The following is a 25,538-nucleotide window of genomic DNA, read 5'->3' on the forward strand; positions in this document are numbered from 1 at the left end:
GTGCTCCCTGTGTTACTTGCAGAGAGGAAGAAACCCTTTTCCAGGTAATTTGAGTAATGGGAAATAGGTCTCCATTAGTTGCGTAGCTACTGGTGAAATGCTTAACATAGTTGTGGGATTAGTCTAAAACATGGATGAGATGTACTGGACCGTGCGTTTGTGACATGATGAAGTCATCAAGTACTGGTCTAAGTCTGCACGTCTGTGTCACATGTCAGTGCTTAAAGAATCCCAGGGGACAGCTTCAGTGCTGCCTTTCTGCCAGCAACGTGCAGTTGGCTGTTTTGTGTGAGGTTCATTTGCAGCTGCTGATCATGGAGTGTGGGTTTGCTGCTGAGCAAAACAACGTTTGGGGGATTTTATTATTTAAAACTGTTGGATACCACCGTGAGCTATTCCTTGGTAACTTTCTTCAAATCCATGCCAGATTTTGCAATCAATAAACTGTAGTTACAAGAAAAATTGAGTTATTCTTCACTTGAGGTAGAAAGCGTGTCTGTGAGAATATATGCACATATGTGCACCTAAAAAAGCTGTTAGAAAAATGAACTATGAACATTTGTAACAATCACCTGAAACCCATGGAATTAAAGGCAAGGTTATATTTTCAAGGCAGAGATTGACATTTTAGTTTTCATTTTTTATTTTCTGTCAGAGTGTTCACAAATGTAAGATTTTCTTTCACTGGCCTCAGCTAAAGTACCTGAAGTGAGGGGTAGCTGGTTGTCTTGGGAGTAATGAGAGGGGTAGAGGGAATGAACTTATCCTTTGTTCAGCCATGAAGGTGGCCAGTAGGCTTGGAGGCACCTGGAAGCTTCCATATTCTCCACTGCAGTACTCTTGTAGGGTGTGGATGGTTCTGCTGTGGGAGAAAAGATTTCTCTTTACTCTGCTGATCTATAAATTACTTAAAGCCTGTCATTGTTATTCAGTCAGCAGTTGTTATTACTGAAGCTGCCAAATATCTGTTTGGTTTTGTGACTTCTGGTAGAGTTGGTCAAAGTAATGTTGAGCCCATTGTTTCCCATTTGGTATGCTGCACAGATCGGGTGGTTGGGAGTGGGAGTTTAGGCTCTGGCTACTTGGGTGTTTTAACCATTTCTGGGAACTTTGCTTCTCTACAAAGCAGACGTTCCTTAGATGAGATCATTCTCCAGTCTAAAGCCTGCAGGGAAGGGACATTTAAGGGGAACTGACTCTTACAGTCAGGGAGAAAGTTTTCAAGTCACTCAGATGAGTGTTTGTGTGAAGATAGATGATGATCAGTCTGAGAGGTCTGGAGCACAGAATTCCCAAAAAATATATATTAAAAAAAAAGTCTAGTATTTCTATGCTTTATTAGTCCAGGTTGCACTATGTAACCCAAGGTACAGAGGTAGCCCAGCATGTGTGCTGTTTGAGCATTGCCATTGCAGCCTCTTCACCCATCACTTCAACCAAGACCGTGTTGAGACTGCATTGTCAAGGTGTCTTTGCGACTCTTATGACATGTTTCTTAGTAAGACAAGACCTCGGGAAACCCATTTCCTTTAAAATTGCTGCTTTTGGGATTGTAACCCCTGGGATTCTTTATTTATGACTCTCCTGAGGCAGCCCAGCCCTGTTGAAGAAGGAACATGAGGGCACTTGAGTTGTTTGCAGGCAGTGGAAGCTGCAGTTCCTGGTGGTCCAGTGGTCACTGCTGTGCTCGTGTCTCACACAGCAAGTAGCTGTTCAATCCAGGATATACCTATGGATAATGTGAGCTGTAGGCAGTAGTCTGAAAAACATCTGTGTGACTGGAGCTTGAGTAGTGCTACACTGGGAATTGGAGGGGTTGCTGTAGGAGGTGATGGGAGAATGAATGCTCTGGTGGTGTCTCTCTGGCCACCCTGGAGACCTGCTGGGTCATTTGCCCAGTGGTCACTGCTGTGCTTGTGTCTCACACAGGAAGAACCTTGGCCTGTTCAATCCAGGATATACCTATGGATAATGTGAGCTGTAGGCAGTAGTCTGAAAAACATCTGTGTGACTGGAGCTTGAGTAGTGCTACACTGGGAATTGGAGGGGTTGCTGTAGGAGGTGATGGGAGAATGAATGCTCTGGTGGTGTCTCTCTGGCCACCCTGGAGGTAAGAGGGGAATCGTTAACTCTCACGGTGCAGCTTTTCAGGAGCTGGGCCCTTGGGGGGGATGCCGTCATATGAGGGGTGCAGCTTTTCAGGAGCTGGGCCCTTGGGGGATGCCGTCCTTCCTCTGGGCTGGAGAGGAGGTAATACCGACTGCCTTTTTAAGGAGCATTTCAGGGAGATTGAGGCTAACAGCTTCGGTAGTTGTCTCTATTTACAAAAGGCTACCCACCCATTCATTGCGAGAGCATTATGCTAATGTCCTCATTGCAGATTACCCGAGTGGTGCCCAGGGGCTATGGGAGTTTGGCTCCAAACATCAGTGAGCTGGGAAATCTGGAGGGAAATCGTCTTAAATTTAGTAGATAGTCTTGGAAGGAATCGTTGTTAGATCTGCATGCAAGGTCAGCACCCGAGGGTGCATGACTGTGGGCGGGGAGGTGATGTACAGCCCTCTTTTGGCCTGACTTTGGCGTTTGGAGTATTGGGAGATAAAGTTCAAGTCCATTCAGTACTCTTGAGCTTCTGTTTCCTTACCTCTAAAAAGGAGTATTCAAGCTTGGAGCTCAGTAATACCAAATAATTTATATGGCACTCCTCGATGCTTCTCTGAATTTTTTTTTAAGGCACTACCTTAAGTAAATAACTCATTTTCTTGTAATTTAAGATGTTTATCCTACTTGAAAATAGGAGTGTTGCTGACCTGTTTGGCTTGCTAGATGGAATTTTGTTGAGGGTGTTCTAGGATAACAGGCGTAAAAGACCAGGAAGTAGAGAAAAAGATAAGGGAGAAAGAATGAAACTATTGGTATTCAAAGTAAATGGGCACTAATGTAGGGTGAGCTGGAGGGGAAGAGGAAAGATCTGCATAGTGCCGGTGAGAAGTGCCTGATTTTGATAAGAAGAGGAAGCAAGTAACAGTCATCAGTGTGATCAAAGTGGAAATAATCTGATCAGAGGGAGAAGGAAGATCATATGTTTTGCTTTCCAGGCTGACAGTAGAGCTCCATTCCCCCTTCCCCGCGAAAGTGAGTTTATTGCCTTCAGATTGCACAAATGTATGTTCTTTATACTAGCATGGATTTTGTATTTCCTCGCTTGAAAGCCTGGATTTAGTAGGAACATTTGAAATACCGCTGGTGCCAAGAAATGAATTTGGTATGGTGTCTGTAACAGGTAGACATGTGAGGTTTTGATTCAATTTATAGCAGTTCATATTTTAAAGAGTCTTTTTTTCTTTTTGTCAGATTATGTCTACTTCGAAAATTCTTCAAGTAACCCATATTTGATAAGAAGAATAGAAGAGCTCAATAAGGTAAACAATTTTTTCCATCAAGTGTTTGAAGTTAATTTCATTTATGATCTGTTTTATTTGATTAAAATCAAAACAAGTCTTTAGCGGTTCTCTGGTAATGAGAAGCTTAAAAATACTTTTGTTCTGAGAATTTCTTGGAACGCTTTGAGGCCTGCTAGATTGTTCTTCTCCTTTGGTATGAAAGGACAGAGAGCATCAATGGTAGGTCATTCTGAAGGTGATTGTGCCCACCTGTAGGGCAGGACATTTCTGCAGTTCTTCAATTCTCTGCCAGGATCCTGCAGTAGATAATATAACAGTTTGCCAGGAGGACGGAGAGCTTTGTAATTTGATCTTTCTTGGGGGAGACTCTAGTTCAACAGGAAGGTTGGGAGCTGTTATCTGCTTCCTCAGACTTTGCCTTTGCTGCTTGTCTTTTGGGCCAGTGTATTATTTCATCTGCCAAATTTCCCTTTCATTGAATCTATAAGGCAAACGTGATAGCTTGTATGTGGGAAGCCAGTTGAAGAACTCGATGCTGAAATTTTACCTAGTTGAGGAGGGAAGACTGTTCTGAAGCTGTTACATGTCCTAAACATGCCACTTTTCTCTGGTTTGATACCAGCGTGTCCACTGCAGCCCACACAGAAGGAATATAACATCGCTGGTTTTGATTTGAATTTAAATGATCTGACTAAAATTAGGTCTTTTTCTTTAGCCACCAGTGATGGAAAAATGTGTCTTTCTACAACAGTTACTTGGAAGAGAAAATTTATCAGTATAATGACAAATAATGTATTTGAAGTCTAGGACATCCTTGTAACCACTTCTTTTTAGTGGAGGTCTTTTGCAGAAAGACTTGGTCTCCCTTCCATTAATGAAACAAGAGTGAGTACTTAAAATGTTCCCAGTGGAGAGTGGATCCATACACCTGAGAGTATCACTAGCTGTATTCCATCAGTTACAGGGTGCAGGTTTATTGATAACTTTCTAGGAAGGTGGGTTTCCCCCACACACTCTTCTTTTCCCTCTTCATTCTCCACACCCCACCTCCCATAATTTCTCTGACCTCTTTGAAATGGGTCTTTCAAGTTGAAATGAATTGTGTATCTTGTGTTGCCTTTTTTTTTCACTCAGAGTAAATGAAGCCTGGGCAATTAAATGATATAAGTAATAATTCTACATTGTAGCTGTCTGTGTTCTAACAAGATGGCTCCTGCCTTTCTATTTCGGTTTCTCAAAATTGAAAGGAAAGGGATAGAAATTCTGCAGGCTCTGTACCAAAACCTAATAGATTGTAAGAGGGAATATTTGTTCATGTATGTATTATCTGATTATTTTTTTCTTTGTATTAGGAAAACTGGTATTATAAAAGATTAACCTTTTCCCTCATTCACATCTTAGCAACAAGCATGTATATCAGTATTTATTTTGTTTCCTTGTGGACAGATTGCTGGTCCACTGCCTTTTTTTTTTTTTTTGAGAATTCCCAAAGGGGAGTTTGCATCTTAGTCTCCTTAAACTGTGTGCCATCATTCTGATTTTCCAGGACTCTTCAGTAGTAGGATACAAGTCTTTTAAGTTACGTTTTCATTATTTTGTTTTATTTTAGAGACATTAGACCTACTGTTACAAAGCAGTAGGTCTATTTCCCCTAGATTTTGTATGAAGTCAGTTTCACAACTTTGCAGGTGCCACCTATCTTATTTAAAGAGAAAAAAAAAAAAAACCCAAACCTTTCAAAAACTCTGACTTTTTTGGTATGTTGGTGTAGAGTTTGTTGCCTGGTGCAGCTTCCTTGGTTCTCTTTTTGGAATTTTTTTTTTTTTCTTTTGGTGTTGGTCATTGTTTAGCTCACCAGTGCTGTCAGAGAAAGAAAACCTTATGTGATTTCTTTTGTGCAAGTAAGAATGGCTGGGTTCTTTCCTGCTTTCGTACTGTCCTGCAGAGTTTGGAGAACAGCCTAAACCTGAATTCTGTTGTTGTATTCCACAGTTGTTGTTATTAGGATTTTAAAGATGCTTTTGAATTCTATTAAACGTAGGTTTCTCTTGAAAAATAGCACAGTGGCTTTTTAATATGTTGTAACTGCAGGTAAGTGGTTTTTTTCCTCACCCCTTGAAACATCTGTGACTGCTAAAAATGATAATCCTGCAGAAATAGTTAGGAGGAAAGGACATACTGTTTCCCTACCCTGGAATGGATCACACTGAAGTTTGTGTGTTATCTAACTGTGTGCAGCTGGAGGATGCTAAAAGGTGATGTCTGTAGCTCTTGTGCAAAATTCCAAGTTATTTGTGAAATTTTCTAGTTGGATGTGTACAGTTCAGTTCATGATTTGTGCTCTTTTTTTTTTCTTTTGCTGTTTCAGACTGCCAATGGAAATGTGGAAGCAAAGGTGGTATGTTTCTACAGAAGAAGAGACATCTCAAGTACACTTATTGTATTGGCAGACAAACATGCAAGTAAGCTCATTTGTGTTCAAATTGCTTCTACACAAAATTGCTAAAATTTGATATTGCAGTTACAAGTATCAATATTATGAATGTTAAATGTCCTTTTCTTGTACTCATCTTCAGCAAATTGTTTTACTTGTTTGGCTGACTTTTCTCTCTCTTTCTCTTTCTTCCTCACCCCTTAAACCTTTTAAAACCTCATTTGGGGTACAGTTTGGCCGTCATGGTAAGGACTGGCCAGAAGTTCTCAGTTAGGTCTGAATAAAGGCATCTTACTTGCTTCAAAGAAGTGAATTTCTTAATTTTTGGGATGAGAGGAACTATTCTCCTTGTCTCACACTACTTCTCATTAATTATTTAGTTTGGTTTGCAAATGGAAAAAAAAAAAACAACCAAGCCTCAAACTTTCTTTATGAGTAAATCAGATAATCTGATCAGAGGAAACCGACTTGAAATGTGGCCAGCTTGAAACTTGGTTAACAAGAATTCTCTTTAAATTTCAATATTAGTAATATTTTTCATAGTAACATAGCTTTTGTCTGAACATGCTCAGTGAATACATCTTAAAAGCACTGAATTTTAGGATATCCTAGCACTATTGTGAATACTACAAATCCTTTTGTTAGGAAAAAAAATGTCTAGACTGAGAGGAGGCTTGAAAACTAAACTTTGTTTTGAGTACCATACTTTACGATTTAAAAAAAATAAACACACATTATGTATATAAAATAAAAAATAAACTATCATCAAATTCAGGGGGTTGTTCATGCTACCTTACTTACTCCTCCTTTGCATGTATGCATTAAATAACTCATGTCTTGATCTTTATTATTTTACAGAATGTTTTGTTGACTTATGTTGGCATGAACTGCTCTGCCAAGGAGGTTGGAGGCATGTGAGCCACCTGGCTGAGTAGAGATGGAAGCTTATTTCTAAACAAAAAACTAGTGTTACAATTGTTTTCCAATTATAGAAACAGTTTTAAAATTCTAAAAAGTGCAAACAAAAAAAAATAAGTTATGTGGCAGTATAGGTTAAATGTTTGCCTCTATGATATTGTATGGCAAGATATTACAAAAAAAATTCGTATAGTTTAAAATAAAAGGCGTGCACAGAATAACTGAGAAGCTGCTGTAGGTCTGTGCGTTCTAAACTCGGAAGGGGGTGAGCGTGGTGGACAAGCTGGCTTTCAAGTGGAGTATCCATTTCCAGGGGAGAAATAGTGCAATATATTACATGTCACTGGGACTTTATCTCTGGTGTTTCCAGCCTCTTTGACTCCATCCTAGTTGGCAATGAGGATTAGATCCAGGCTTATTGCACCTTCCTCCGCCAGTTCAGCGTCCCTCTCCTCCTGTCTTTGCAAGGTGATGGATACAGTGCTACCAAAACAGACAGTTACCAAAACAGACATGTTAAAAGGGAGAAAAAGAGTAAGCAGGTGGAATTACTAAACTGTTTTTACTTGTAAATAGTTATGTATGTGAGATGTTGCTGCTAAGATTGCTTAAAATTTAGCAAAAAGCATGGACAGCCATATCAATCCTTGTAATTCAAGGCTTTCATGAAGGCACATGCACAAACGAAAAAGAAGCAATCAGATCTGGGCATGTCAAAATTATGATTTAGCTGCCAAGCATTACTGTCTTTTAATGTGCTTCTTGGTGTAAATATGAATAGACTGTGATGTATATGTAATACAGATCTACATAGTTGTACTGCACTGGGGATTGATTAAATCAGATATTCAGTTTTAACAATGAATATAATGTCTTGCTGTGTTCACAGTGCTAGTGCCATTGGGCAAAACATGCAGCAAAACTAGCTCCTTATTGATAAATCCAGATATTTTCTGTTGTAGATTCAAGTCCAAATAAGTCCCATTGCCACTGTACCTTGGAAAAAAAAAAAAGTCATGTGGCACTGAGATGAGATTTGGCTTTGTTGCAGAATTGTGGCAGCAGGCAAAGCTTTTTTTGATATCTCTTCAGTGCAGCAGTACTCATTTTATCCAAAAATACTGAAGCTTAATAGGAGCTTCACCAAAAACAACATGACTATTGATTTCTTCATCTGTGTCTCATTTCACTAGATTTAGCAAAGGAAGCAGGTAGGAATGATTCAAAGAAATGCATGTCTGAGGCTGAAAATGAAAAATATTTGAACTCATATAAATGCTCTTTGAACCTCCAAAGGCTGATTTCTTTTTAGTGATAAGAAATCTAAGATTATTTTTTTTCTAATGCAAACAAATAATGCATTGTTCATTTTCACATGTGTTTGAAAGACAGGAAAATTCTTCTGTAGCACAATCCTATTAATAGAGCCACCAGAGACAACTGAGGCTGTCTCTTAGTGTAAATTTCATTAGTAACTAACATTTTTTCCAGTGTGTTTCTTTCTGGTGCAGAATAAAATTGCTACTAAATGACTTCTGTTTATTTAGATAGATGTGCTGTTGCGTGGCTTCCGTTCTTCTTAAGAATGGAGAAGGGAGTAAAATTAGGCTTTTTGGACAGCCATTAGTTCTTTGCTCTGGAAAAAATATCTACATCCTGCATGATATAATGAAATTAAATTTTGTGGATGTTAAGATTCTAGTACAGATACTCAACACTGTCACTGACTTTGAGTTCATTTCCATAAAGTCTCCTGTTGCCTCATTTTGATGCATTTGCAGTAGATGTACGTATCTGCATCGCTGATCTTTTAACTGCCTTTGTTCAGCTGATTAATGGAGCTTTCTGACTGCAGACATTTCTGGATTCACACAGTCTTCTGTTTAAGATGCCTTTATTTTAGACCTACTGTTGAGATCAATGCGGCGAGAGCGCCAAATAACGGGAAGATATGGCCAGAACATGAATGGAAAAAAAGAGATGTATCTTTTGTAATATTTTTTTTCCCTTCCAATAAAGAAGGGGAAAATGTGATTGGGAAATAAATGATGCAAATTTTAAGAAAAATATAGGAAAAAAAACCCCAACACTTAAGCTTTAACTTGTCTAATCCATCAGATACCTGAAACAGACAAGTCTGAGAGATATTGTCTTTTCTCATAACTTTTTATAGAAAGAGAAATGAGTTGGAAGCACCTTATTCTGTAGTTGGTGACTGTAAATTAGTACCTGATATATGCAACCCAATTTTTTGATTTGATCTGTGATCTTACTATTTTTATCACATAATATAAAGCTTGTCTGGGCTGTCCTATAAATCTTTCAGCCTTATAATGGCTTCCATACATTGCTGGCACTTTTTATTCATAAGCCTCTTTAATCGCCTCACAAATTATTCTTGGGAATTTTTCCACCTGTTTCTGAAATGAACCTGCTTCACCAGTTGGAGACTATTTAATGTTCTTGCCCAGAGACTTTGTAGTGGTTTAAGATAGCATATTGTATGCAAACAAGATTGCAATCAGAACTTGATGGCAGAGAAGTGAGAAAGATAGTTTAATCCTTAAGCTATTGATGGATGCTGTGACTATATATTTTCCTCTACATATAGTTTCTATATAATGTCTTATATAATTTCTTAAGTAAATATTTCCAACAGCAGTAATACAACCTCCTGTCCTCCCTTCTAACGATCCATCTCCATCCATCTCCAGATACTTGTGATCTGTCTTATGGCCACAGTTTTTGCTTCATTAAAAATGTTTATCCTGATTTGTAGAACAATGAATGACTAGTTGGTAGTGGTTGGAGGACCGACTAGTTGGTGCCGCCCAGTTTGGCAGGTTTATGGTTAGCTTTCAGCAGCTGATGTTTGGGTGCCAGGCACACATGGCAGCATGGTTTTGTAAGTTCCAAAGCTTCTAGAAAGAAATGTCTTGCAGCAATGAGGTGTCATTACTCAATCAGTCCATGAATTGCATAAAACTTGTGTGCCTAAACAGCTAGGGGGGTCTATTAAGTTTGGGTTATTTTTTTATTTAAAATTTTTGATAACACGAGTCTAAATGCAGTTTGACAACATGAGTCTAAATGCAGTTTGACAATAGCATCACAAATGAGTTCTTTTTATTTTTATTAATTTTTTCCATTTTATTCCCTTTCTCCATTTTCTTCCATCACCACAAATGCACATTTAAGAGGAGTCAAATTAATTAATCCACTAATGACACTTTTGGCTCTGTTGTTACCAAGAGGAAGAAACTGTTTTTTCTCTTCTGGGGATGGTGTAATGAGGAAAGATAAGCCAAGTGGCGAGAGGAAGAAACTGGTTTTTTCTTCTGGGGATGGTGTAATGAGGAAAGATAAGCCAAGTGTCCAAAATAGTGTCTGTTTGCTCTGTGGCCATGGCTGCAAAAGATGATCACAAGAAGTTTTGGATGGGATTGTAGTGGGATGTCTTGATAATGTGGCAAACTCCTTCAGAAGTGTCAAGGTATAGGGACTTTTATTTGTTAAAACTTTAATCATGCTTTTTTTATAGCTATGAATCAATAGCTGGGTTTTGGTAAAGAGAAAATTAATAAGGCTGAGGCCTAGACCATTTGAAACTCAACCTATGAGAAGGAATGTGGTGCTGTATTGTTCATTTTTTCAAATCCAACAATTCTGTCATGTCCTTCAAGCTGCTTAGTTGAGCTTTTAAAGTACCAGGAGTTAAAGCTTCCTTCATTACTGAAGGAGCTGTTGTACAGGTCATTATCACTGGCTTTACTGTGTTTCCCAATGTTTTGACCCTTTTTTTTTTTTCCTTTACGTTTTGTTTATAGTGATACCATGATAATTAGTAATAATAGTTGACACATCTGAGGGACTGGAAGCCATCCAGAGGGATCTTGACAAGCTCAAGAAGGGGGCCCATGTGCAGGGTCCTCCACTTGGGTCAGGGCAACCTAGTGTATCAATACAGGCTGGCGATGAGGGATTGAGAGCAGCCCTGCCAAGAAGGACTTGAGGATGCTGGTGGATGAAAAGCTGGACATGAGCCAGCAATGTGTGTTTGCACCCAACAAAGCCAACCATTTGCTGGGCTGCATCAAAAGAAGAGTGGCCAGTGTGTTGAGGGAGGTGATTCTGCCCCTCTACTCTGCTCTGGAGTCCTCAGTTCAGGAAAGACATGCACCTATTGGAGCTGGTCCAGAGGAGGGCCACGAAAATGATCAGAGGGTTGGAAGACTTACGAAGAAAAGCTTGAGAGAGTTGGGGTTGTTCAGCCTGGTGAAGGCTCTGGGGAGACCTTACTGCAGCCTTTCAATTACAAGAAAGACGGAAGCAGATGTTTTAGTAGGGCCTTTTGCAATAGGACAAAGGGGTAATGGTTTTAAACTAAAAGAGAGTAGATTCAGACTAGATGTAACAAAAGAAATTTTTTTACAATGAGGGTGGTGAAACAGTGAAACAGGTGGTCCAGAGAGGTGGTAGATGCCCCATCCCTGGAAACATTCAAGGTCAGGCTGGACAGTGCTCTGAGCAACCTGATCTAGCTAAAGATGTCCCTGCTTATTGAAGGGGGGGGTTAGACTAGATGACCTTTAAAGATCCCTTCCAACCCAAACTGTCTACGATTCTAATTCTTCTGTTACTACGGACTCTTTCCCAAGTTTGTGTGCTCTCCAACCTAATTTCTGTATCTTGTTTACATTTGTAAGTTTCTGAATTCTGCCATGTGAGCTACTCGTATGAGCCATGTGAGGCTGGGGCTTTCTACCTATGGTTGCAGAGAGCCCTATCTGATCTATAGCAAATTGCTATTCTTTCTAGTGTCTAGCAAATATTGATGTTTAATTTCGCATCTCACACACCCAGTCATTTTAAATTACAATAACTGCCTCACAGGTTTCTCCTGCCAACTCAAAGTTTACTCTTTCTAATTACTTTTCCCTGTATATGTTAGCTTTCACATGAGTCTTGCTGTTTGTGTCTAATCTGCCTGTCTCTTATTCCCAATATAAGTCGTCTTCTAGCTTTGTTAATGTGCTATTAATGATTCTGTCATCAAATATCAAATAATACTTAATCTAATACACTCCTTGCAGCATTCCACTGGCTACTTCTGCATAGCTGATATATTGCTGTTTGTATTACGACTAAATGTTTAGTTTTAAATCTGCATGAGCACATCTATCAAGCAGAGAGATAAATTTTGAAGTAAGCTTTTATGAGAGCACTGAAGTCCCAATATACTGCACCTACTGACTGTATTCCCATACCACTTACTCTGCAGTACTATCGTAAACACAGGCAAGTCTTTCTGAAAAGATTTTTATTTTTATATAATCTAAAAACATGGAGGTTTTTGTTGTTGTTGGGATTTTGGGTTTTTTTGGGTTGTTTTTTTGTTTGTTTGTTTTTTATAAGACTATGGCCCTTATTTCTTAGGGGCCACCATTCTCAAGGATAAGACTATGGTCCTTATTTCTTAGGGGCCACCATTCTCAAGGATGCAGTCTGCTTCACTTAGAGCTTTGACTGCTTGAGCTATGGGAGGGTGAAGCACGGATGTGTCAGCCAGGCTTGTTGTGGAACCTGAGGCTGGGCTAGCCCCTCTTGTGGCTTGCAGCCTGCCTTATGCCTTTCCTGTCTGCGCAGAGGCAGTGAGGTGGTGTTAGTTGCGGTTTTTGTCAAAGCCACTTTTAGCATGACTTCAGGGAGGCAGAGATGTTCCTGTGCTGGATCCAGCCCTGTATTCTCTTCTCCTTCCCTTGGTTCCAAATGCATTTCCCAGGTTCATTCTCTTCAGTACTAAATCATGACTGTGGAAAAGGAGGGAAGATGCTTGTGTAGATTTGTTTGTTATTTCTTGGAATATTCCTCCCTCTGTCTTCAGGAACTGTGACAATTTTACAGCTGGTGGTGGGGGAAGTTGTTTGTTACCTGTAGAAATGTCTGACACTTTTTTTTTTTTTTTTTAATTTATACCTTCTTATTTGGAAAGGCTGTGCATAGCAGAGCTGGCATAAGAAGAAAATATGTGCTTCCCACCCTCCTTATTTTATTACAAAAGCTAGACGCATAAATAAAACACGAGTTGGAAGACGAGCCTGGCTGCAGGGATGCGGCTCCTGAGATTAGCTTGGGTGTGCTGGGTGGTTTCATTTTGTTTGTAGGTTTGATTGGCACATAGTGGTTGATTTTTTTTTTTTTTTAATGTAATTTTTAACAGCTTTAGGCTGTTGAATACACTAAAGATATTAAGTATTTTAGGTTGCTCCTTATAGTATTTTTCCTGCATTATACACTGCACTGTTATTCTCCAAAAACTTCTAAGTGCAGGCATGAATGCCTTTTCCTTTGTGCATCCTTTGGTTTTTGGGCAGGCTGGCTTGGAACTTGCTGACTGGTTTGTGGATTGCTGCTGGTGTATTTATAGTGTAGGTCAGCAGCCACAATATTCATTTTCAACTAAAACAGAATCCACTTCAGTAAATAAATTGCAGAACCATGAAACTCTGGCACAGATGTAAATTTGGTGTTCTAGTTCCTAGGAAAATATTAAAATTTAAGTGCATGCTGCTGTATGCTTAACAGCTCATGTGGTATAAGAGCTATTGTATGTTGCAGTCTGGTTTAATCATGCTGCTATTTTTTTCCTTCCTTGCTGGAGCAGCTTACCTGAGGGGCATATAAACCACAGGTCTTTTTCCAAGACAGTAAAACAGTGATAAATTGTGGGGAACCTGAAGGGTACATAATTTTTTGTCACCCCCTTTGGCATAATGGTGGCCTATTTAAAAACTAAATGCAATTTTAGTGTTTTATAAAATGTTTGCTTTATTTTGGGATAACTATGAGGATTATAGTTAACTAATCTTAAGGGTATATAAATCATAATTGTGCCTGTATGTATTTCTGACTAGAAATGTTTCTTGGCAACAACTGTTGAATTAAGCTGCCGGCATAAGTCTGCTCTGAGGGTACTGCTGCCGTAAAATCAGAGTTTTACTGTTCATGTATGAGACTTTATAGCTCACTCTACTATAGTCTGGAAACTTTACCCATGGTTCTGGAAAATACAGTAACTGCCTTAATTTCTTGAAGGAGGAAAAAATTTCTTTCGCAGTCTATCGTCATGAAGAAGCTTTGCAGCTTATTTTGGAGTATTTTGCCTTTTACAGCTTTATCTTGCGTAATTGACAGGATACTTGATAATGAACACAAAACGTATTAGTCATTTATTTTTTATGAGAAAGGTGCCTGGAGATGTTTTGGATCAGTCTTGTATCGGTGTGGATGTGATTCCATCTATTTTCCTTGGCGTTCACTTAAAAGCTGGTTGAATGTAGATAGGATAACTCCAAGCCAGAGGTGGTGGATCCTGACTGACTGCAGAGTGAAGTGAGCTTTTGAAATGCAGCAGTCCTGCCACACTCTAATGCGTGTGGTGTGACAGGGCTGGTTACAAGACCAGCCTTAGGCACTTGGTTACATTCCAGTTAATCTTGTGACTGGGATCTATTGGCTCTGCTTGGGGTGAAGAGAATAAAATACACTAAATAAACTAACCTTTTCGGTGGGCCTTCCCAGTGAAGCGAACGGTGCAATGATGATGGTCTCCAAGAGCAGCTCTCTTCAGAGCTTGTCTCTTGGGAGCAGATTTGTGTGACTCCTCAGCTTGGTGAGCCAGTGTGACCTGTGTGTACCTGGAATGCCTTGATCCCAGTGGTGAATAGATAACAATTCTTCAAAGGTATAATTTAAAAGATCTGTACTAATTATTTAATTGTTCAGTTGGCTGAAATTGAGGGCTCAGATGAAGGTAGATTTCATCTAAATAATGTGTATTATTTAGCAAAGGTTTTGGAGCAGCTCATCCTGAATGGCTTAGAATCAATATCTGCACTGTTCTTGATCAATTTTGTCTCTTTGTAACTAGGAGAAATGGAAGAAGAGATGGAAAATCCAGAAATGGTTGATTTACCAGAGAAACAGAAGCATCAGCTACGACATCGTGAGTTGTTTCTCTCGCGACAGCTGGAATCTCTGCCAGCCACACACATTAGGTAATGACTGTTTTCTTCCCATGCTTTTTATTAAAAAGACACAAATGGCATTATTATTCCTCAATGTAAGATTACATTCTGTGTACCGCTTCAGTAATACCATCTTGTGAATCACATGAGCATTTAAGATGTTTTTTCATAAAATGTGTTTCTCTTTTTTAGAGGCAAATGCAGCGTTACTCTGTTAAATGAGACAGAATCCCTTAAATCATATCTGGAACGGGAGGTATGAACCCATTTTGTAAATTGTCAAGCTTGAGCAGTTTATTCTGGCACAATTCAGGATTGGTGGCTTTTCACAAGTTTTCTAATGAGAAGGTGGTTCTTTCATTTCTACACGTATTGTACAGGATTGAGAGCAGGATGCTTTAGGGTTCTTACCGTTTTCATTCTGAGGTAAAACTTCATGGATCTAGAAGCCAGAGCTGCTGTTTACATCCTTGTGAGAGGAAGCTGCCTCTCCTTCTGTAAGGAGCGCCCTACTTCCCCGTCAGCCTGGCAGTCTGAAAGTTCAAACCTGGAGGCTCATGCCCCAGACAAGACAAGGTGGGAGGTGGAGTAAATGTGAAGAGGGAGCAAGCCAACAAGCTGTATTTCTATATATTTGCTGTATCCTGAGATCTTACAGATTTATGTTAATAGGGCTTAAGCTTGATCACACCTCAAATTTCTGAGAAGCTTAGTTCCCTGTTTTTCAAGTTCATTCTTCACTGTTGTTTACCTGTAGTCTTCATATGCCAGCACAGACACCTAGTTTCTTGAAAATCTACTTGTCAGTTAACTTCTGAGTCCTGCAGAAATTTTCACACTCTGGCTATTTAAAGATACCTCAAACTGAACACTTGAAACGTAATTGAGTTGCACTGTTAATCACTACTCAGAATATAAACCTTGGGTTTTACTTTTTCAGGGATTTGGTGATTTTAAGAATTACAATTCTTTTAAATATATTCATTTACCTTTAATTGTGACTTCCAGCTGGGTTAGACAGTCTTGGAATTTGACAATCTGGGGAGCTTTACTGTAGGAGATTAGCAAACAATTTCAGTATATTATTATTTTAATACATCTGCAAGCCTTGCATTTGCATTTGAAAACATTAATGTTATACAAGAGAGGAAATCTTGTAATTAAAAACAGTAGGGTAATGGTCATTATGAGCCTTTAAGAAACACGGGAAAAACAGGTCATTTTTTGTGAGGAGCATACTGTAGTCTATCTCATAGTTGAGCTTTCTTTTAAAATGCTTTTTTAGCTATCTTTAGTATTTAGTTAAGCATAAGATTAAAATTAATCTGATACTCTAGTTTAAGAGAATTTTAAACAAAGCACAGGGATTGAATAGTTGGGTTTGTCTTCAGAACGTGAAACCAAAAACATGTTGAGTTTGCTCAGGGCTGCCAAATGGCAACGCATCAAACAAGGGCCGTTGTATTCAGAAATGCTTGTTACCAGCTAGCAGCCTGGGATATGCCAATTTGAAAGCAAAAGTTAGTCAAACTGAAATTTTTTTAGGTTTACTAGTATCCAGTTTTTAAAGTAGTGTTCGTTCTCAATTGCTCCCAACATATTTTTAATATCACTAATGTTACAGGTAGGTACATTGAGACAGAAAGGAGCTGGCTTCCTCTGATCATGCAGCTACGCAGTTGCAAATGTAGGAACAGAAAGAGATGTCTTTTTTTCATCCTTTTGAACTCTCAAAATGCAAGATGAATGATGTGGGTTATTTTTAAAACTAAGCAGGCACTTAAAGATTTCACAGAATGAAAGAGTTCCCTGAATGTGTCCTGTCACTTAGCACCGTATTTTGCTGTGGTGCAAACTAACTTGGACAGATGGTAAAGAAATTAAAAGCTCAGGAACACAAATGTGCTTGGGTGGAGGGTAAAGAGATTAAGAAAAGGAGATAGATGTTGCCTGGTGAATTCCTAGCACTGGATTGTATTGTTTTGAATTGTTTCTTCTTCTCTCTCTTCCTATCCCCTCCCCCTTTCTTAATCTGTTATTTGCTTTCAAAATGTTTTTGTTTTGTTTGGTTTGTTTTGGTTTTTTTTTTTATCTAATATGGCTTCTGTCAGTAAAACCTCAGCAGTTTTAGGGATTCTGTCGTTTCATTTCTTGTATGCTGTGATCACTAAAAGTAGGTTTTCAGCCCAAGTCTACCTCGAAGGAGGATAAAATTATTTTACGCAGAAATTATAGGGAGATAGTAAGCATAGCAAAATTACATTTGTGTTATCTCTGTTTTCCTCCTCCTCCCCTCTCTCTGTCATCTTCCTCAGGAAGATTGCTCTGTTACATTTGAGAGCAGGCTGAAGGGGACCAGCATTGACATTTTTACTGTGACTGGCAAAATTGGGTTTGTAGCAGGAGTGAGGAATAGAAGGAGAAAGGAAAAAAAGCAACCTGAATTTCCTATAGATACTGAATTTCCAGAGAGATCAAGAGAAGAGCACAGCCAATTAGGGCAAAAGCATTACATTTCCCTATTCTGTAGGAAACTGTTTCATATGTACCATCTATTTTACTGCTCTGCTAGGATATATGCAGAGGCTTCTGTGAATTTTGCCTGCTTGGTAGATGTCTGGCATTTTGGTACCCCCCTAAAAATAAAATGCTGTATAGTTAAAATATATTCCCCCCCCTTCACCCAAACTGACTTCATGAAACTAAGTTTGCAAGCTCTAATGAACTAACCACTATTTTGGTACTGTACTTTCACTATGAGCCTGTTTTCTTTTTCCAGTTCTTCTGCAGTGGCTTTAGTTCTTGGCTATAACTATGGGTAGCTTAGGGGCTTGGGAAGGGAAGCTCTGAGCATATGTGTCTGTATAACACTTTGGAGAAGTAGAAAGTCATGGTTTAATTTTAACTCTTGGCAGGTCATTTTAATTTTTCCAAACATGTTGGGTGTTTTCTGTGATCTGAAATTAAAAGAGAGAACCCTTACTTTTCTTCACTGCTGTAACGTTGGCATATGGTTTTGACAGCTAAAATGAGTATGGAAGATTTTGAAGACCCATGTTGTTTTTTCATGAGCATCACTCTTCTTGTGAAACTCTTCTGAAAAATTGTTCTTACCATGTAGTGGTGTTCAAGAGCTCACACGCGCTTTAGAGTATACAGGGATCTGCCTTGTTACATAGACTGTAGTTTGCATTGGCACTGAACTAACATTTATTAATGTTTTCAGAAATCCCACTCGGTTTGCATGAGCTGATATTCATGTTTTTATGGGGGAGGATCACAGAGGTATTGCATTACATCCAGGGATTACAGCCTGTCTTGTATTCATACTTGACCCCCCTAAGCTCTCGTATTTTCTCTGTTGAGGAGGGTCTAGTTGGAGAGAAGAGCCCAGGGGCTTTTCATTCTTCCGTTCAACCTGCTTGGTTCAAGACAAAACTAGACAAAATTTACAAAGATCTCTCTACCTGAGACTAGTAGAGAAGGAAGGGTTATATTTTGTAGTGATAATCAATAAAAGAGAAGCAATAGGGTATCTAAAGTCAAATACCATGGGAGAACACCACTCTACAATGAATGACTTTCGCTGGCCAAGAAAGACTGTTAAGAAATGGACTGTAGAATTGGCCTTCCTTGGGGCCCACTGTGTTATTATACTACAGTGTTTGGTTTGCATATTTGCTGGGCAACGTGCCTGAAAAGCATTAATGTTGCACTGCTTATACTTTGTCCTACAGTTAGGTATTTTGGAGCTGCAACAAATAAAACGCTAATTTATAATGTGGAAGCTTGTGAAACAAAAGCTTTTCCTATGTTTTATTTGTGCAACAGTACATCCTCAAAATACTGTAATGTTTCTCGAACTTTCCATATGTCAGGGAGCAAGAGACACAGATTTCTTTACACAGTTATAATACAAGTGAGTTTTCATCTAGTCTGAAGTTCCCTTCTGTCAGTAGGTTGATGTAAATTGACCCTGGTGCCTGTGGGAGTACGAATCAATTCTGTCAAAAATGTCATTCATTTAGGATGCAACCAAATCCCCCCACCCCAAACTCAACCACAGACAGACCTTCCACTTGACTTGGCTGGGTGTTAGAACATAATTTTGCCAAGTGTTAGCTATGATTTTTATCCTGTTACCATGAGATAATGTGTGATTGCTCCTGCCCTTGGAGTTCATGCTTTCATGGTGGGAAATGGCATGTTTTGTGCTGGAGGAGATCGGTGTGAATTCCTGTGTTGTCTCTTGTGCCATGCTGCCTAGGTGGCACCATTTTGTGTAGCAGCTTTCTCAGATAGCAAAGCAAGTTTGGCTGGCTGCCTTGGCTCTTTCCTGCCTTTTTTTCTTCCTGTAGATGTTGATCTCTTCCCAGAAAAATGCTGATTTTTATTGAAATTGGAGCAGCAAATATAGAGCTACCATGTTTAACACTCTTAAATTCTGTAATTGGATGTTGGATGCATTATACATCTAAAGCAAACATGGGAGAACTTACCTTTATCACATTAGTTTTAGATTATACATAATGCACAGGGTTGGGGAGCAAAACTAGTATCTTCCTTTGAAGCCCGATCCCACGGAATTTTTGCCATGTTACTGGAGAAACTCACAGTGATTCTTCCTTTTTTGGCTATGTACAACAGATTGGGGGACTCTCTTTTCCCTTGCCACCTCTTCCTGAAGATGAGCAGGGCTTGAAACTGAATGCTGGTTTTGTCCTAATTTTTGCTGCATGCTGTTGACACATACAAATGTAGGGAAAGGGAAAATGAGGTGAGCATGGAATGAGATGTATTTAAACAGAGTGCCTGCTATTGACACAGAAATATGGGGAAAGGGAAAATGAGCCAGAAACCGAAGATAAGAAGAGTGTCACATCTTGTATTTCTGTTCAGAAACACTTCTCTCTCTCTTGATGATGGTGTTGCTGTGGATGGAGGTTACAAAGGTGTGTTATTTCATGTCCTACCAGAGCTTCCTTCCCGCCCAGTATCCCACACCATCTTTTGATGGAGCATACCTGTCTCCGATCTGTCACTCAATCCATGCAGAGAAGTTCAATTCTTTAGACCGTGCAGTTTTAAGTTGTTAAAATTTTGACTGTTTTCTTTCTCCACCTGGCTAGACATTCTCATTCTCGTATGACTTCTTGCTTTAATTTTACACACTCGGGTGACAGAAGCCAAAAAGGTTTTTTAGTCTTTTTCTCATCTAGTTGAACAAAAGCAACAAATTAATGTAATGCCACGCGCAGCTAATTAATGGTGCTGCCAAATCTGCATCCCCTCTCCCAATCACAAGCAGAAAGAAACGTGGGGATTTAAGCTTAGATGGTGGTGGATGAGAAGTTGGTCAGCAGTGCAAGGAAAGCCAACCACAACCTGGTCTATGTTAGCAGGAGTGTAATGAGCAGGTGGAGGGAAGGGATTCATCCCCTCTCTTCATCACTTGCAAGACCACTTCTGGAGTGTTGTGTCCAGCTTTGGGCCTCCTGGTGTGAGACAGACATTGACATACTGACCAAGTCCAACAGAGGCCACAGAGGTTTCTGGGTCTTTATGTTTTGCTGTAGCTGTAACACTCTGGAGTTATGCTTTGGCTTGTAGCAATATTTTTGTGCAGATAAGTCACTAGCACCTACTTACTGTTAGTTTCATATATGGGAAAGTGCAAATTTGAGTTCTGAAACAGCTGATATTACTAAGAATTACCTCCTGGCTCTTCTGAGCCCTGTTTCTGCAAGAGGAGCTGTGCTCACTTCAGCTGCAAAGAGTTGAAGTGTTCAGGGAATGGGTGCTTTTGAGACCTGTTACCCTTATAATATAGAAGAAAGTGGTGGCATTTATCATAGGGTTTTAAAACTGGTGGTTCGTATATTGCTTGTTCACTCAATTTTAAAATCTGTATGTAGCAAATTTAAAATGTAAAAGCTTGCTAGTATGTATGCAATGCTGAAAGTAAAAGCTAATAATACTGTTTACTTTTTTGCTCTTGTTTTATTTTTAGGATTTCTTCTTTTATTCGCTAGTATATGATCCTCAACAAAAGACCCTACTCGCTGATAAAGGAGAGATTCGAGTTGGAAACAGATACCAGGCAGATATAACAGACTTATTAAAAGAGGGTAATTTCCATAATTTATTGAAATTCTTGAGAGGCCATGCCAAATGTAGCCACTTTTATGTGTGCAGCCTGCATAGGTGTGGGGAGATGGAGGTTTCCACTGCCAGGTCCTGCATACAAGGATGGTCTGGTTTGTTACTGACTGAAGCTATTGCCTGCTGAATGCAATTAGTTATGTCTCAAACCAGTCTTTAAGTGGGCGTTTGTCCAAATCATAAAAGTTGTTGAAACAAATTGAATTAATTGGCTCTCTCAGAGCTTGCACTCTTTTTATTAAGAGAATTGAGAATTTCCATGGGAAGCACAAATTTCCATTGGGTCTGTTAAAGCCTTTTGTGTTTTTAATCAAGCCTCACTTCCCTACAAGAGCCCCTCCCATATTACTGCCAATTAAATGCTGTCTCCCCTCATCAATTTGCCCATTATTGCTGGGTGCCTTTTCCTTGGAGCCCTCTTCCCATCCACAGTGTTGGCTGCCAGCCTAGACCTCTCACCTGCAGAACAGGCAGGAGGAAGAATTTGCTGGCCTGAATATGTTGTGAGACCTCAGCTGTAGGACCACGGGGACCCTGGCCCAAGAAAAAGGGTGTAGTAGCAGTAACTGTTGCTAGTCACCAAATAATAACTAATTTTAGATTTGTCTTTGCACTACCGCACAGATCCAGAAGTGGGTGAAAAAACGGAGAGGGATGTGGAGTATTTGCATCTAATTGCTCCTTTCTGAGATCCATGTAATGTGTGGGGAAAGGTCTGTCAGTATGGTCCTCCTAAGACAGCAGGGGCTTGACCCATTTTGGAAGGACCTTCTCCAGATTGCATGGGCAGAGATGTGAAAGCAACCGGTCACTTTTTTGTCTTTGCTTAGGAGCTTTGCTGATAGTGCTAGCCTCATGTTAGGACAGACAAACAAGTTGGTCAGGACTGTTGTTTAATTTGTCTATGAAACTGGTATTTATTCAGCAGCTGGGCAAGCCTCCTCAGTGAGGATGAACTAATTTAAAAGGCATTCTGTTCCCTCAGCAGGCCAACATGGGGCTTCAGAGAAGGATAATCTCCAGATGTTTTAAAGGGAACAGAATAAAAAAAAAAGATTTAGTAGCTCCTGTATTTTTCCAGGATATTTTGGTTTGTGTAGAGTCAAGAAAATAAAAGCAAGAGAGTCTGATGCCATGATTTTGCCCATAGAAAGCAGCTGATGCAAGTTGAACCAGCTACTTTCTGCCTGCTCAGAGCAGCAGGGAGTGTGTCTTTCCTGGAGCTGCTGCACAAGGGGAAAGAGAAAGAAGCTGGGGGGCTGAAGAGAGACTGTCTAGTTGGGAAAGGGATGTACTCTGTTTCCCATTACTTGTGTCCTTTAAAACCAGTTCTTCGAAGTCTAATTGGCAGATTCAGTCGAGCTGTGGTGCTGTGTCTGTCAAGCTGAAATTGTCACAGAGAAATGAGTGAATGAAATTTTCATGCTGGCCTCTTACGCAGAGTAACTGGAATGGGTTAGCAGTTAAATTATTGTGAGAGAAAAAAAATCTAGAAAGTACTTTATTTTCAAACAGCCATACCAAGCATTTCTAATTGTTTGGGTTTTTTTTGACCAGGTGAGGATGATGGAAGAGATCAGTCAAAACTTGAAACAAAAGTTTGGGAAGCCTTTAACCCGCTAGTAGACAAGCAGATAGACCAGTTCCTGGTGGTAGCACGGTAAGAACATTTTGCCTCTCGTTTGAAGTAAATGTTAATAACTTACCCAAGCACTTTTTACGTTCTTTTTGCTTTACCAGTATGAATGCTAGGTTTGGTTGCTTTCTCCATTTTGAAATGGTGGATATTTTACATGGCTTCTTGGGAATTGCATGAGTTGGGGAACACCTACTCAGATTTGCAACTCTAGTTAGTCACTTTCATAAAAGAAAAGTATTGGCATGAAAAAACTCTCCTGCAATAGGTGAGGTTTTTCAAATACTTTGGCCACGATGCAAAAGGCTTAGCAAACTAAATTCTTAACAGTTCATTACTCTATTTTCTCCCTTTTTCAAATCCAGTGACCTTTTAACATCCATTAATGGTTTACTAAGAAGTCTGGTAAAGTGTTTTTGATGGAGCATGGATTCTTTCTAATGCCTAGGTAGGCATAATAAAGTAAAACACTGCAAATCATCGAATGGTTTGGGTTGGAAGGGACCTTAAAGATCACCTAGTTCCAATGCCTCCACCATGGGCAGGGACATCTTCCACTAGACCATGTTGCTCAAAGCCCCATCTGTATAGATGGTGAAATATGTGCTTTTCTTTAAGTCAAAAGCAATCTTTGTTTAGCAATTTTTGCTTTTTAAAATGTTCTTGAACTTTTTCATTGGTATGCATTTATATGCACAGGAGCCTATACTAAATTTTAGGCTCTCGTAGCAGCTGGTGACCGAATAATTTTGAAAAGAAAAAAGGTAATACTCTCCAAATTCTGGGTCTTCCGGGTAAGTTTGTAGGACTATGTGGGAGGAAAGTGGTGTGAGTAGATGGATAGTTGGACCTTTTGATGTTTTTAGTCAGTGGGGCAAGTTATCATTAGATATGGTTAGGAAAGGAGTGTGTAAAGTTCCAAGCTGCAAGTAGTATCTGGTTTGCTGGTTTTGACAGTTCTGCTGATTGGCCATGCTGTATGATAGATGAAATATGTGCTTTTCTTTAAGTCAAAAGCAATCTTTGTTTAGCAATTTTTGCTTTTTAAAATGTTCTTGAACTTTTTCATTGGTATGCATTTATATGCACAGGAGCCTATACTAAATTTTAGGCTCTCGTAGCAGCTGGTGACCGAATAATTTTGAAAAGAAAAAAGGTAATACTCTCCAAATTCTGGGTCTTCCGGGTAAGTTTGTAGGACTATGTGGGAGGAAAGTAGTGTGAGTAGATGTTTTTAGTCAGTGGGACAAGTTATCATTAGATATGTTTAGGAAAGGAGTGTGTAAAGTTACAAGCAGTATCTGGTTTGCTGGTTTTGACGGTTCTGCTGATTGGCCATGCTGTATGATAGAGATGGGCTTTGACTTGCAGGGCTGCCTGCTTCAGCTGTGGGCTTTAGCCTGGGAAAACTGAGTTATGGCTATGTTACACATCATCTGTTGAATTGGGCTCTGGTTCTGTCACCTTTTGGTTCTCCTTTTTTTACCCCTGAGTGATCATGCTTTGAATTTCCTCCTGAACTTTTCCCCTATTGGGTGATCATGCTTTGAATTTCCTCCTGAACTTTCCTGAATGCAGCATTGGCGTGCTCATTGTGGGGTAAGCTCATGGGATGCTCGAGCTAGAGCTCGTGTGCAAGAATCTGCCTGGATGGGGCCCCCAGAGAGGCAACGCTAGAGCTCGTGTGCAAGAATCTGCCTGGATGGGGCCCTCTGGTTCTGAATTGAAGCTCTTGAATGACGCCATGAGAGTGCCTTTGTCAAACATCATTCAACATCCTGAATGATTCAAGCTCAGGGAAATAAGTGCAGGGGGGGAAGAACTGAGGAAAATGAGGGAGATGGTGAAATGTGATGTTAAGTACTCAAGATGAAAAGTGTGGTGTGTACTCAGAAATAAACACCCAAATCGATTTTTCTATGTACTTTGACGATGAAGCTTGCTATTATTATTAACTTTGGCCAAAATTAAAAAAAAAAAAAGGGGTTAATCTGAATTGCAGCACTGAAAAACTTTTGTATGACTTCTTGGGCCTTGTCTGCGAGTCCAGTAACAGGGAGCCAAGAGTGACACCACATTGGTTAAAAATGTTAACTGCAGTCCAGATTGAAGAAAATCGCAGTTTGGAATTCATTAATACTTGTTTGCCTTTGGTTAAACATGTGCTTTTTGTTGTATAGCCTTTAAGGTTCATAAACTTCATAGTGTTCTGGCTACAGTAAGGAATCACCTTAAAATTTAAGCTTTTGGAAGTTTCACTGTGCTGCTTACACGATATATTGCAATTTCCTTTGACCCGTGCCAACAGTAAAGTCAAACTGGCTGTACTAAGTGATTTATGTGCAACAGATTAATTCTACTTGATCAGATGGACATAGGGAAATGGATGGAAGTGGGGAGAGGATAATCTCCACCCGTGATGTGGAACAAACAGATGGAGGAGTGATGAGGGGAGCTGTGGTATCTCCGGCAAAGAGTTTTCCTGCTTTTTAAGGGACCCTTCTTGGCAAGGCTGCAGTTTCACAGTTGCTTCCAATCGTGTGAAGTACAGGATACCACCAAAAAGCTAAGAATTTTGTTTTCTGTGTTAATTTTCAGCAGGATTACTTCAAATTGCCACTTGGACACACAGTGCTCTGGTGTTGGTGTCAGGAAGGCCCAGCAGGCAGTGGGAGGATAGAAGGGGCGCTGGTGGGTGGGGGTTTTCACATGGGTTGGTTTTGAGTGGCCATAGAGCTTTTTTGTGATGGGTTTTCCACCTTGTGTAGGCTTTTGGTGGCAAAGCTGTTTTTAGTAGTTCTTTCTGGCTGTTCAATGCTGCCCACTGGGTTTGCTGATACAGCTGGTTGAAAGTGTGTGCTGTAACGAGAATCACTGTAAAGATCAGTATGAAGATGGCTTCTCTCCACAATCAGCGAAGCGATCCGGTTTATAATTAGATGCCACACACAAAAAGT

At 39.7% G+C, this 25,538-nt stretch overlaps 1 protein-coding gene across 1 annotated transcript in view; it reads left to right on the forward strand.

Annotated features, from left to right (window-relative positions):
* Window positions 1-2,220: 2,220 nt before the first annotated feature.
* MTA1 (metastasis associated 1) overlaps window positions 2,221-25,538 on the forward strand; it is a 69,731-nt gene continuing 46,413 nt past the window's right edge. The window contains exons 1-8 of the mRNA XM_014943435.1: window positions 2,221-2,250; window positions 3,099-3,135; window positions 3,355-3,422; window positions 5,773-5,866; window positions 14,687-14,813; window positions 14,976-15,039; window positions 20,794-20,911; window positions 22,503-22,605. Coding sequence (XP_014798921.1) covers window positions 2,221-2,250; window positions 3,099-3,135; window positions 3,355-3,422; window positions 5,773-5,866; window positions 14,687-14,813; window positions 14,976-15,039; window positions 20,794-20,911; window positions 22,503-22,605 — 641 coding nt within the window. The remainder of the gene's footprint in view (window positions 2,251-3,098; window positions 3,136-3,354; window positions 3,423-5,772; window positions 5,867-14,686; window positions 14,814-14,975; window positions 15,040-20,793; window positions 20,912-22,502; window positions 22,606-25,538) is intronic.

The sequence above is a fragment of the Calidris pugnax genome, unplaced genomic scaffold, assembly GCF_001431845.1.
Source record: "Calidris pugnax isolate Ruff unplaced genomic scaffold, ASM143184v1 scaffold63, whole genome shotgun sequence".
NCBI classification, from domain to species: domain Eukaryota; kingdom Metazoa; phylum Chordata; class Aves; order Charadriiformes; family Scolopacidae; genus Calidris; species Calidris pugnax.